Below are 11267 nucleotides of genomic sequence, written 5' to 3'. Positions count from 1 at the left end.
CTAAATCGCTGCACAATCCTAGTTTTCTATCCAATAAGGTAGTCAAATAGTGAAAGCAAACATGGCAAAGTAGTTATTTCACGAATATTGCCGAGTACCGTGTACCCTCGAAGAGTTACTGTCGTAAATCCAGAATTTCCGGGAAAATGTACCAGGATGGAGGAAAACATACGATTACGTCAGCAGGCAATGCGACGCTACCAATCATAGCCATAAGATATAATCACTTAGCCAGCCATAACCTCATTAACATAATGTATACAGTAATGTAATTCGAAATTCCAGACCGGAACAAATTTCGGCTGTGACTTGTTGCTGTTTTAAAATCGCGCTTTAAGCAAAGCCGGTAACTCAGCGTCCTGGTCTTTTCTATATCACAGGTCAGTAGTTCGTCCTTGCCTAATATGTGGAGTGGTTTTAATACACTATTTGTGTAAATTGTGAAATAGAAATCGCTGAGGTAAAACAAGCCCATGATTCTTACCTCAACTTTAACAGTTAACCATTACAGTTAAGCGTTAGAATTGGCGGTGATGTTTCCATGGAAACATACACTTTCAGCATTATATTCATGATTAAAATTCTGTAATCTCAAACAAAAAAAACATTAAGACTTAGATAGTATGTATAGAAGTGTACAAAGTAATACTATTATTTATGATGTTTATTTTCTAAATTAAGAGACGTCTGGTTGTTGTTTTTTTTTTGTTAGAAAAACATCAACATCAGAAAAAGACACTTTGCAGGGAGGTAACATACTCTAAGATAAATACTTAAATATATTTTAAAATCCTTGCGCTACTAACCGTGACGCAGTATTTGCCGTCTTACGCAAGACTCTCCACTTCACCCAATTAGGTCATGACCTCAAGTAACATGGCTGGTGAGAATGCAGAACGGGGGGGGGGGGGTTCTAGCACTGTCCAAGAAAACACGTCTTTTATGGAGTCTAAACTAAAGAATTTTGATGTTTTTAACTACGAAGTATACATCCCCCGTACACCAGATAAATATTATGTGTGTGTATGATATATATCATGCCATAAAACAAGACTTTCCACTTTAGTGAATGAGGTTTTTGCAATATAAAAAGCGTTGTTTTTGTTTTACTGCTATATGGAATTGACAGTATGGAATTGTATAAAAAATAAAATAAAAAAAAAGTCAAGCATTTCATTTTTTTGAATGCCTAGGCATATGTTTTTTAACAAACAAATTTATGGTTTCACTAAATTGCAGATTTAATTATTCAAATACAGCTTAGCAATGTGCACTATTAAACCACAGTTCAGAGTTCAAATGAACACAATTCGAGCAGTAAACCATTTACATCAAAAGTTGGAACTCACCTACAGTAAAAAAATGCCTCACCCTGAGAACAATTACGACATGTTTGAGAACGTTAATAAATTTGTTAAGGGTGTGGTTGTGAATGGTAAATTCAGCCAAAAAAGGGCATTATGTCATTCGGCCTACAATAAAGAAATATGGCCAAATAGCAAAATGGCTGAAAGTATGCGGCTTTTACCTGATCACAAAATGCTATGGACATATATTGCCAAATTCATAAAATAGGTCGATAAACAATATCGTTTATAAAAAAGGTCAATTAAAAAAGAAAAAAATTTCCATCTAATATAATATTCAAAAATCAATGGTCCATGCAGCAATGCAGTTATTCAATAGTGATAGAGTTGACCAGACATATGACCCCACTCTTGAACAGAGGGGAATTGGTATACAATTGATTGTAAAGATTGGTTGAATAGAAATGAATGGATATGCCTTACGCTATTCAAGAACAAACCTTTAATTCACTAAATACTAGTTGGCTCTGTAGTTTACAGGAAAACACTATATAATTAATGAACGCCTGAAAGCAATATTTGAGAATAAAACATACACAGATTACTTGATGCCTCACTGCAATTGCTATAAATACACACATGAATTTGTCTAAATATGCAACGACAGTTGGGACTTTTGGAACTGGTGCATTCTCGATGAATGTCTCACGTTTGTGCAGATCCGGGGTTGTTCATTTAGAATTGACGGGCTTATCACACTCTTTGGATTTTGTAGCAGTTTCCCGACAGGAATAGGCATTAAAATAAGAAAACAAGTCTATGGTTCAGTGATTTACACAGATAAACCACAGCACACACCAAACGTGTGATTTGCAGTGAATATACCCGGGAGGGGGAGGGGTGGTCACTCTATATTAAAATCGTACACCATGTGAATTTTTGCTAAAAAAAAATAATAGGCCCCCAGGGCTGGCACCACATTGGCAAACCATACCCCATATTGTGGACGCAATGTAAATTTAGTACCCACTAGAGCAGACATATTGAAGAAAAACAAACTCGCGATGGAGGTGGTGGGAATATGGGAGTGGTTGTTGCAAGAGGGTGCCTACAGCGGGCACACAACCCCGCGAGTTCATTCCTGGGGGCCTATTGTATACATTAGCATTTTAAAGAGGGGCCTATTTGCCTATTTGAATTTAATGACAATGTACGAGCCTATGACCGGTGTTGAATGTCAACTAGTTCAACATTGAGAGAAAATTAAAAGAGATATTGACCTCACTAAACAGTCAGTAATTCTATTCCGTCACATACTCACCTACCTTGCATCACAGCAAACTCATTCGTCACTCCAATATGCAAATTCCATACGCCCCCTACAAGTGTATACCACCATGGGATTTATAGTTCTATGATACCACTGACACACAATTTACACTCGCATACCAGAACACTGTTAATTAAACCATAGAACTATAAACCCTTCCATGATTGAACCATGACCTGATTCATGTACAGTTGGACACCAGTTGCCAAACAACCACGAGACACATTAGGCAGAATACGTATTACGTGTTTAATCAATTAAATTACGTGACACATACCTACATTGATTTTACAGTCCAATAACATACATTCCCAAATATAACAAGTATCTTTTATTCTATGTGTTTGTCATATTACCTTAAACGGGAAGAAACGGTGTGCATTGCCGTGTGATAACTGACATAATGGTGATTGACAAGTCATAATTGTCATAACTCTAGGACAATTGGAATCTGCAAGGTGTGCTTGTGATTTACATAACAAAAGATGTTTACAACTGTGGGAGGACATTGGAATCTACTAGGTGTGCTTGTGATTTACATAGCAAAGGATGTTTACGATCTACAGGGTTGCCTACGTGAGACAGCTGCTAGCAAGATCACATTCTAATGGTGTCCCTAAATCTGGACCATTTATGCTTATAAATGACAGTTGGGTCTATCATTTCAACTTAGTACTCTGTGTGGAGCTGCTGCGATATTTTGAAACAAGTGATTTAGGCTTCAATCATTATTTTGTGAAACTTGTATGAACTGCTCTGCTTTCAGCAATGCCCTCCAGAATAACAGCGTTCCTCTGCAAGCCAGATTCCTGCATTTCTTCGTCGTCGCGGAAGCCATTGACTGTCATCCATTTCTACACCCTGGAACTGTGAGTTATCACAATGCACACTTCCCTAGGCAATCCAGTATTTTAGTGAATTCATTCATTGTATCTTTCTGTGCTTTGTTTCTTGTAATTATTTTGAGAGGTATTATAGTCAGGAGCTTTATCTTGATATTTAGTATATGTATTTCATTTCCAGTACTATTGTCTTGTCTACCCGGGGAGCTGTAACGAAACATAAGAAGGGACTGAATACGCATGAGTGATAACCTTCAACGCCAACTGCGCACTGTGCATGTGACTCGTCAAGTGCTATTCAGTTCAGTGCAGGGGACGTTCTCCGCGGCGTCGATCATACGGGACAAAGGAATCGTACACAATGGTTTTATAAGGGATTACAGTCTTTAAAACAAAGGGCGTTAATGGGGATTAGAATTGGTCCTGTCTCCTTCTCATTACAGCTCCCTGGTCTACCCCATACAAGCAGTGAAAGAAAAGAATCCCCTGTCTAGTGCGAGTTCTCAGTAGCAATAAACAGGCCTCACACTGTGACAACACACACACACACACGAGTGTACGCAGTAGCACGACTCAAACAATACGATTAAATAAATGCATCCACAAACAAAATCTACTCCCGTGGCAGCACTCGGACTCAATCAATCACACTCGGACATATTATAATTTAGAAATATCCCATAATTCCTTCGCCATGCCTTCTAAGCTAGTGTAAATTTGACCTGAGTTATACCAATGTCCTGTTTGTATATTTCGATAAATCTATCGGTGAGCTGACGTCATAAATTCACCATTTCATTTTGTGGTTCGCGAGAAGATTTACGTTTTTGAAGACCAAATATGATCTTACCCAAAATTTTCAAAAATACAATTTTTTGGAAATTTTAATATTCAAAATATAGACGAAGTATTGTAATTGACCGGAGTACTGTTGATATATATATTAAAATAGGTTGGGTTTAACTATCAAGTTTAACTTCAGCGTTTTTGCATGCGCCATGCAATCAAAAGTCATTTCAAAAGTCTTAATCGCCAAAAGGTCACTTTTAAAATAAAATGACCTGCAGTGGACTTTTATTCAAATATGTATATCGGTCTACACGTGCCTTGAATGCAAGCTTGATCTATCATCTATTAGTTGTACACATACACATGAAGTGACCAACACTGTCTGTATTGAGGTTGCATTTTCATATTCTATGACAGCCTTTTTGAAATTCGAGGAAATGCGATGTGTCAGACAATTCAAATGACGCCATATCGCTTATGTGACCAATGGAATACACAACAACATTAAGCTTACTCGTTTAAAAAATTACAATGTGTAGTCTCCTTTTAATAAATGCATTGAACAATAACTGAGAATTCTAAAGGCACTGCCGATTAATGATTTAAATGATATTTTTTTTTCTTTTTAGTGTATATAAACTAATAAATCATGGGACGACGATTGAAAGTGTGGCTTGCTGTCATTATACTTGTGTCCATACTAATCAAATCGGTTATGTGGTACCTTGATTGGAGCAGTTCATCATCTAAAGATACCACAGTGACGATATCCGAGAATATACCCGGGATACTGGAGCCTCAAAATAATATTAGTGTATTGAACCAGAACAAATCCATTCACGTGTTAATAAATGCTAGAATGCGTACAGGATCAACTTTGACGGGTCGTTATTTTTCTAACCATCCTGACATTATGTATCTTTACGAACCGGAACTAACTTTACGATATTCCCTGCATTACGATGTATATAACGACAGTGCAGCAAATGTAGAGAAGCTCCAAAAACCGTTCTACGATATTATTGAAGGTTTCTTTGACTGTGATTATACAAGGCGTCCTGAACTGTTGCCGTTTACAAATAAGACAAAATGGATGAAATCTTCAAATGGTCTTGCTCACCTTAAAGGTCCTCAGTTTAATGCTAAACAAATAACTAAATTATGCAAGACAAAGGCCCATCGTGCGGTGAAGACGGTGCGGATAAATGATATTTCCAAAGGTCTTGAAACGTTAAAAAAGTATGACGTGAAAGTCATCCAAATCGTAAGAGATCCCCGGGGAATGATCAACTCGAGAATAAAGTATGAACACTTGGACGCACGACAGAAACAAGGGAAAAGCGCGCAAAAAATCAGTGAAGCAAGTAAAAATTATTGCACATGGTTAAAAACAAATATAGACGCTGTTTTCAACGGGTCGGCGTGGTTGAAGGAACACTATATGATCGTGCGCTATGAGGACCTGAGTGAGAGACCGCGTCAAGTAGTTCCGCAGATGTACGACTTTATAGGATTGTCAAATACGAAAGAATCTGATACTATTTTGTCAAGCCAGAAAACAATACGTGGCAATGCAATTAAATGGCGGTATAGTTTACCATTCAATCAAACACGCATTGTACAAAATAACTGTCCCGACGACATATTTGAAACGCTAGGTTATGTAAAGGTTAAGAGTGAAAACCAACAACTTGACAATTCGTTCGTACTGGTGACGTCATCGCCACCCAACATTAGTAAACGGAGCACCCAATAATAACACTAGACCGATTCTAAATATTATTAAACTTGTTAATGACCCAAATACATTGTGATTTTTTTTGTTAGAAATAACGATGGATTTTCTATCATGCTTGATGATAGTATGTGACGAAAACCACAAAAAATTGTTTATTTTTTATTTTGACACCTTGTCGTGATTATTGTTTCATTATTTTATTTTTTTTCGTTATTCCAACATTATGACATTATCTAGTTATTTTTTTTAAGTTTTTTGGTCGCTTGGGGTATTATGCTATCATTAGTATGTTAGTATTCAGTTATTTAGCTGTTATTTTCATATTTTTATACGAATGTGTCATTATTTGGTCCATATTTTCTTACGTGCAGATATTTAATTATTATTAGGACATTCGATTGCTCAAAATGTAGTTGTCTCGACCATTTAATGTCTCAACATTTGATTGTCTCGATATCATCTGACCTCATTATTAGCTGAACCCCAGTCGTGCCCAGAAATCATTACACCTGCCAGCGTGTCACATAAATTGTTTTCACAAGTGTAAGAAAGAACCCTTAATAAATGTTGGTGAATTGGTTTTAATTAATTAATTAATTGTATGCAAGCTATTGTCGATAAATAGTACATTCCATCACAGTTGATTGTTTGCTGAACAAAGAATTAAGAAAAACAAACTATTAACTCTGAACAAAGCTAATGCAAGTAGCTCTAATTTTTATAATCCTGTTATTTGATGTTATTTGAGATAAGAATTATATTGATATAAATGTTATAACAATGTTGCATACTAAACAAAATTATTTATCATAGAACTAAATAACTTAGTGGATTGTCTGAATCTCTTAAGTATATATAATAACTGTTCCATTGGATATGTACATATACACACGGCTTCAAATAGTATACTATAATGAGAAACATTACTTTCTAACTCGCTTTCAAAGACTTATAATTGCGTAACACATGTTGAGCCATATATTATCAGATATTTTATGACAATTTATTTTATGTGATGGTATGGAAAAGACCAACTATTGATAAGCGATATTAAACAATATAACGTCGAACTAGAACTTGTTTGTACACAAACAGAAACTACAACGCAATTTGTCATGTTTATCAGACAAAGTAGATGTTTACCCCTGACCCCAAACATTTAGCATCTCATTATTAGCTGTACACGCTAAAGAAAAGCAATGTACAAACATATCAGGCACTCACCAATACGCCAATACACTAATAAGATGATCCATTATTAGATGAAAACACATCGCACAGAATCATTAACTATAAAGTAGCCATTTTGTTTTGCTACAATGTTACCAAACTATTTCGATCATAAGTGTGTCCGGTACTATCACTTGAATGCTATATACCTTCAAAATCGTATAAAGTTACTTGAATATATATCGAACACTCAATCACTTCTATCCAGTCATAAGCAGCTTTTCAGAAACAACTACCATATATTACTGTTGCCACATATTGTCAATAGAGGGCGCTTGTAAAAAACGAATACAGGACCACTTAATACTATTATGGAGAGGTTTTTTTGACAGCCGTAATTATGCAAGAATGCAGATTTAAATGTAATTACCATGTAAATGGTCTAATTGTACTGAGATCAAATCAGATTATCCCACAAACTCAAAAAATAAAATCATACATTTGTGAAGTATTTTGAATCAATGCAGGGGAGGTTGTTTTTGCCGGGCGTTATTATGCAAATGAGCTAATTAAAGTGTGATGTTGTTTTCACTCTAATTTTCACAGTCGAGGGAAGGTTGGCAATGAACTCTATCTGAGGGTCACTAAAACTGTATGTCCACCTTTGATGAGATGAACATTTATATTATATCATACCAATTCAATTTTTACTTTTGTGTGTTTAACTTCAGCAGCTTCAGCCTGACGAAGAATTAGTTTTTATAAACACACCAGACGCCACCCTGTGCGTTTTCACTGGGTGCAGCTATAGGTCACACGGTGTTCCAGCTCGCATTAAAACACCGAAACGACCCGTACTTGAGTTGCGCACTACTTTAGTATATGCTTATGTCAAAACCATTCTCTTTCAACAAATACAAAGTGATACAGCCCCATGCGACGCCAGGTCGGATGTCTTAAAGCGCGTAGCTAAAAATCACACTAAATCGCTGCACAATCTTAGTTTTCTCACTAATAAGGCTGGACAAATAGTGAAAGCAAACAAGGCGAAGTAGTTCTTTCGTAAACATTGCCGCGAATTGGCGGTAATGCGTCCATGGGGACATACATTTACGTTAAAGCACGACTTGACAACTTATGTCAAAAGGTATAAAAACTACAACGACGCTTGATATAGAGTTTAATGAACGCATTCTTTAAAGTCGATAAGAAGCACATGCGAGAACTTAGAAACGGAAATAACTTGAAAGACTATCTTTCACTGAAGGCAAAATATAGAAAAAATACATAAACGTAAAATGAAGATGTTTGTCACATCGGCTCCAGGTTGGCACAGACCAAGTTGAGTATTGTGAACCGTGATTGATCAACGACCATTGCAATTAACTGCAATCGACCAAGAAGTCAGCTCATGATCTTTATTTTATCGATTTAATATCAGAACTGTTTTGCAGCATCTCTATTCGGCAATATGAACGATCAAATCAAGTAACAAGGCGCCAGCCAACTAAATTGTTAATTCTATAAGGATGCCATTCGTGATTTACATAATGAAATTACTGGATAATGTAACCAAGCTGAAAGATCAAATTGTCATGCTAAACGCAATCGAAGCTCTCGATTGTACTTCGTGATTGAGATTCCAGAGAAAATGTTAACATTTTCACTTATTATCTAGCATGAACTGTTATACAGTGCACACATTAAATAACTGCACTATAAATTATGACGCCAAATGTATGATCTTTCAAATAATGTAATTCTAACGTACATAATAAACAACTTGTAAAAATTGTGTTTTTTTTTTATTATTATTGATTAATATTTATATGTATTGTAAATTTAAAATGATTTCCCGAAATTGGCTGAAGCACATCAAATATCACTTACAGAATATTTTTATCTACCACTAAGGCATGAAAAATAATGTTGAAAATTCATAAATTTTGGAAAATGAAGAATAAAACTAGCACACAAAGAATTCAACTATTTAAAAAAACGAACATATGTAGATCCAATCACAACTTAATAAAAGTACAATCATTACTATACTATATGTTCATTGCATAATATAGAATTACATGATCACATTTCACAATCTAATTATTGTAGAAAAAAAAGTTACTTTAGTACCTGCACAAATAAAATGCCAGTATCCCAAACAAATGCACTGCAAATAAACTAGTTACATGATAGGCTTTATGTTTGAAACAGGTACATATTATTTTTTTAATGAATTTCTATCTAGCGACTTATTAAATAATTTCAACCTAAATAGTTTGCAATCAAACGTGTAATTCTCAATATATAAAAATGCAAAAAAAGGAAAATTAATAAAAATTTAGTATTTTACATCATTTATGTTGGTTCATTTACGAATGAAATTGATTAATAATTGCAACCACTTATCAGACATCAAAATTCAGATTGGACAAACAGCATTTGGACAACTCAAACAGTTGATCAAATACATATTGGTTATGAATACATTATCAAGCTATTGAATTTAATTAATCGCCACAGAATTGCATAATTCATGAATCAACCAAGACAATGTCTTAAACTCACTACATCAAAACTTGATATTTCAAAAATGTAATCCAACAGGAACGCCGAAATCAGATAGGAATCAGGGAAGTCAGAATCAAGACTTAAAATTCCACCTTTACCACCGAGACCGTCGTGTAAAATCTTCAGGGCTTTTGGTATTCTTTCCACGTCCCTATATTTGAAATAGGATTCGAATGTCAAGTAACCATCTGTAGAAAAAAAACATGCTATGATGGTTACAATGCAATTTGTTACTACATGCAAATATGTATCTTAAAATATTCTCATTCATTAATTCAGTCTTGACGGACTAGCTTATATTTACCTGTTCGTGGAGGAAATGTTATAGTTGAATTAATCAATCGGAGATGTCTTTGCTTCGTGATGCTGATGATATTGGCATTAAATCCTGGTGGTAAAAAGTAAGCTCCAATAAACCCCAGTTCACGAAGCCTCGTTTCGGAACTAACAACGGATAGCTGAAGAATATCCCCATTCTGTCTCTCCCATAATCCACTCGGCATTGAACTGCTCCCTCGAATGCCTAATTCAGAATGTTTGCTCCATTCTAGGACTAGTTCTGGGTAGAGTTCGATGAAATTGCCATACAAGAACAGGGTCAAAGGAAAGCTTATTTCGTAGGCTGTTAACGCATCTACAAGAAGCTTTGCATTTTTGGGGTCCATACCCACTTCAATAACAATGGACAACTGGGATGCCTTATTGCAATGATCGTTGATTCTACCGAGAGATCCAGGCGTTCCAATCGGTATCTATCAACAATTGAAAGAAAAATATTATTGCATTATTTGTATGGTTCAGCTAAATCATTCGAGTACTTTGCACAGTATTCATAACATTAATTTGTGATTAATGATATACACGTGAATCCATTTTACTGTTCCACTGTGTTTTGTCTGTCAGTTTGTCGGAGATAAATTTATCATATTGAGTATAGTGTTCTAATGCCAAAGATTTGTTTGTTCTGTTAAATATATTGGTCCCTTTTCTCACACACTTAGTATGACAAATGTGAACAAATGTGGTTTAACTAACATCAACTGAAATTAATCATTACACTAAATTGTCATTACCGATTATTTCCAGATTAATGACTTCCAGTAAATGATTATTTCTGTGCATCGTAAAATAGGTTCATGAGAATTGTCACTGAATTGCTTTCAAAAACATGGAAAATGGAAAATATCAATAGAAAAATCTAGTTTGCATAAAATAATTATCATATGAATAACAACACAACCGTGATTGGACGCATGCGGTGGACCAACTATAATCGCGGTTTATCAGTATGCACCAGACGTTATATGGAGAAATGTTTATGACAGGCCTGTATCATTCAACACTGAATGCTCATTCTCAAACAGTAATTCAAATAAATTGTTATTATTTTTTAATTGATTCTCTTATTTTTTTTTGTATTATATTCGCCTGTCAAGTCAGACACATTTGCAGTACCCTAACACGACAGAAATGGGACATTTGAGGGAACTCGGAAAAAGACAATTATGCAATGACGAATA

At 35.3% G+C, this 11267-nt stretch overlaps 2 protein-coding genes across 5 annotated transcripts in view; one reads left to right on the top strand and one right to left on the bottom strand.

The window, feature by feature from the left end:
• Positions 1-288: 288 nt before the first annotated feature.
• Positions 289-6599, top strand: LOC102803472 (carbohydrate sulfotransferase 3-like). 3 transcript variants are annotated; one of them, XM_085499154.1, is made up of 2 exons: positions 289-380; positions 4898-6599. In XM_085499154.1, the coding sequence occupies exon 2, from the start codon at positions 4918-4920 to the stop codon at positions 6022-6024; it is 1107 nt and encodes a 368-aa protein (XP_085355280.1). In that variant the 5' UTR covers positions 289-380; positions 4898-4917; the 3' UTR covers positions 6025-6599. The 3 variants fall into 3 exon arrangements, 2 of the variants coding, with proteins under 2 accessions (XP_085355280.1, XP_006823301.2); XR_014929415.1 differs by lacking the exons at positions 289-380; positions 4898-6599 and adding exons at positions 2834-3506; positions 3661-4849; XM_006823238.3 differs by lacking the exon at positions 289-380 and adding an exon at positions 3174-3506.
• Positions 6600-9257: 2658 nt separating this feature from the next.
• LOC100376080 (uncharacterized) overlaps positions 9258-11267 on the bottom strand; it is a 37247-nt gene continuing 35237 nt past the window's right edge. For both annotated transcript variants that reach the window (XM_006823237.3, XM_085499152.1), the window contains 2 exons: positions 10052-10499; positions 9258-9935 (listed from right to left, as the gene is read on the bottom strand). In XM_006823237.3, coding sequence (XP_006823300.1) covers positions 9718-9935; positions 10052-10499 — 666 coding nt within the window. In that variant the 3' untranslated portion in view covers positions 9258-9717. The remainder of the gene's footprint in view (positions 9936-10051; positions 10500-11267) is intronic.

This window comes from Saccoglossus kowalevskii, chromosome 5, assembly GCF_978046115.1.
Source record: "Saccoglossus kowalevskii chromosome 5, keSacKowa6.1, whole genome shotgun sequence".
Lineage (NCBI taxonomy): Eukaryota > Metazoa > Hemichordata > Enteropneusta > Harrimaniidae > Saccoglossus > Saccoglossus kowalevskii.
Note: the sequence above shows the minus strand (reverse complement) of the source record. Positions and strands in the feature narration are given on the sequence as shown.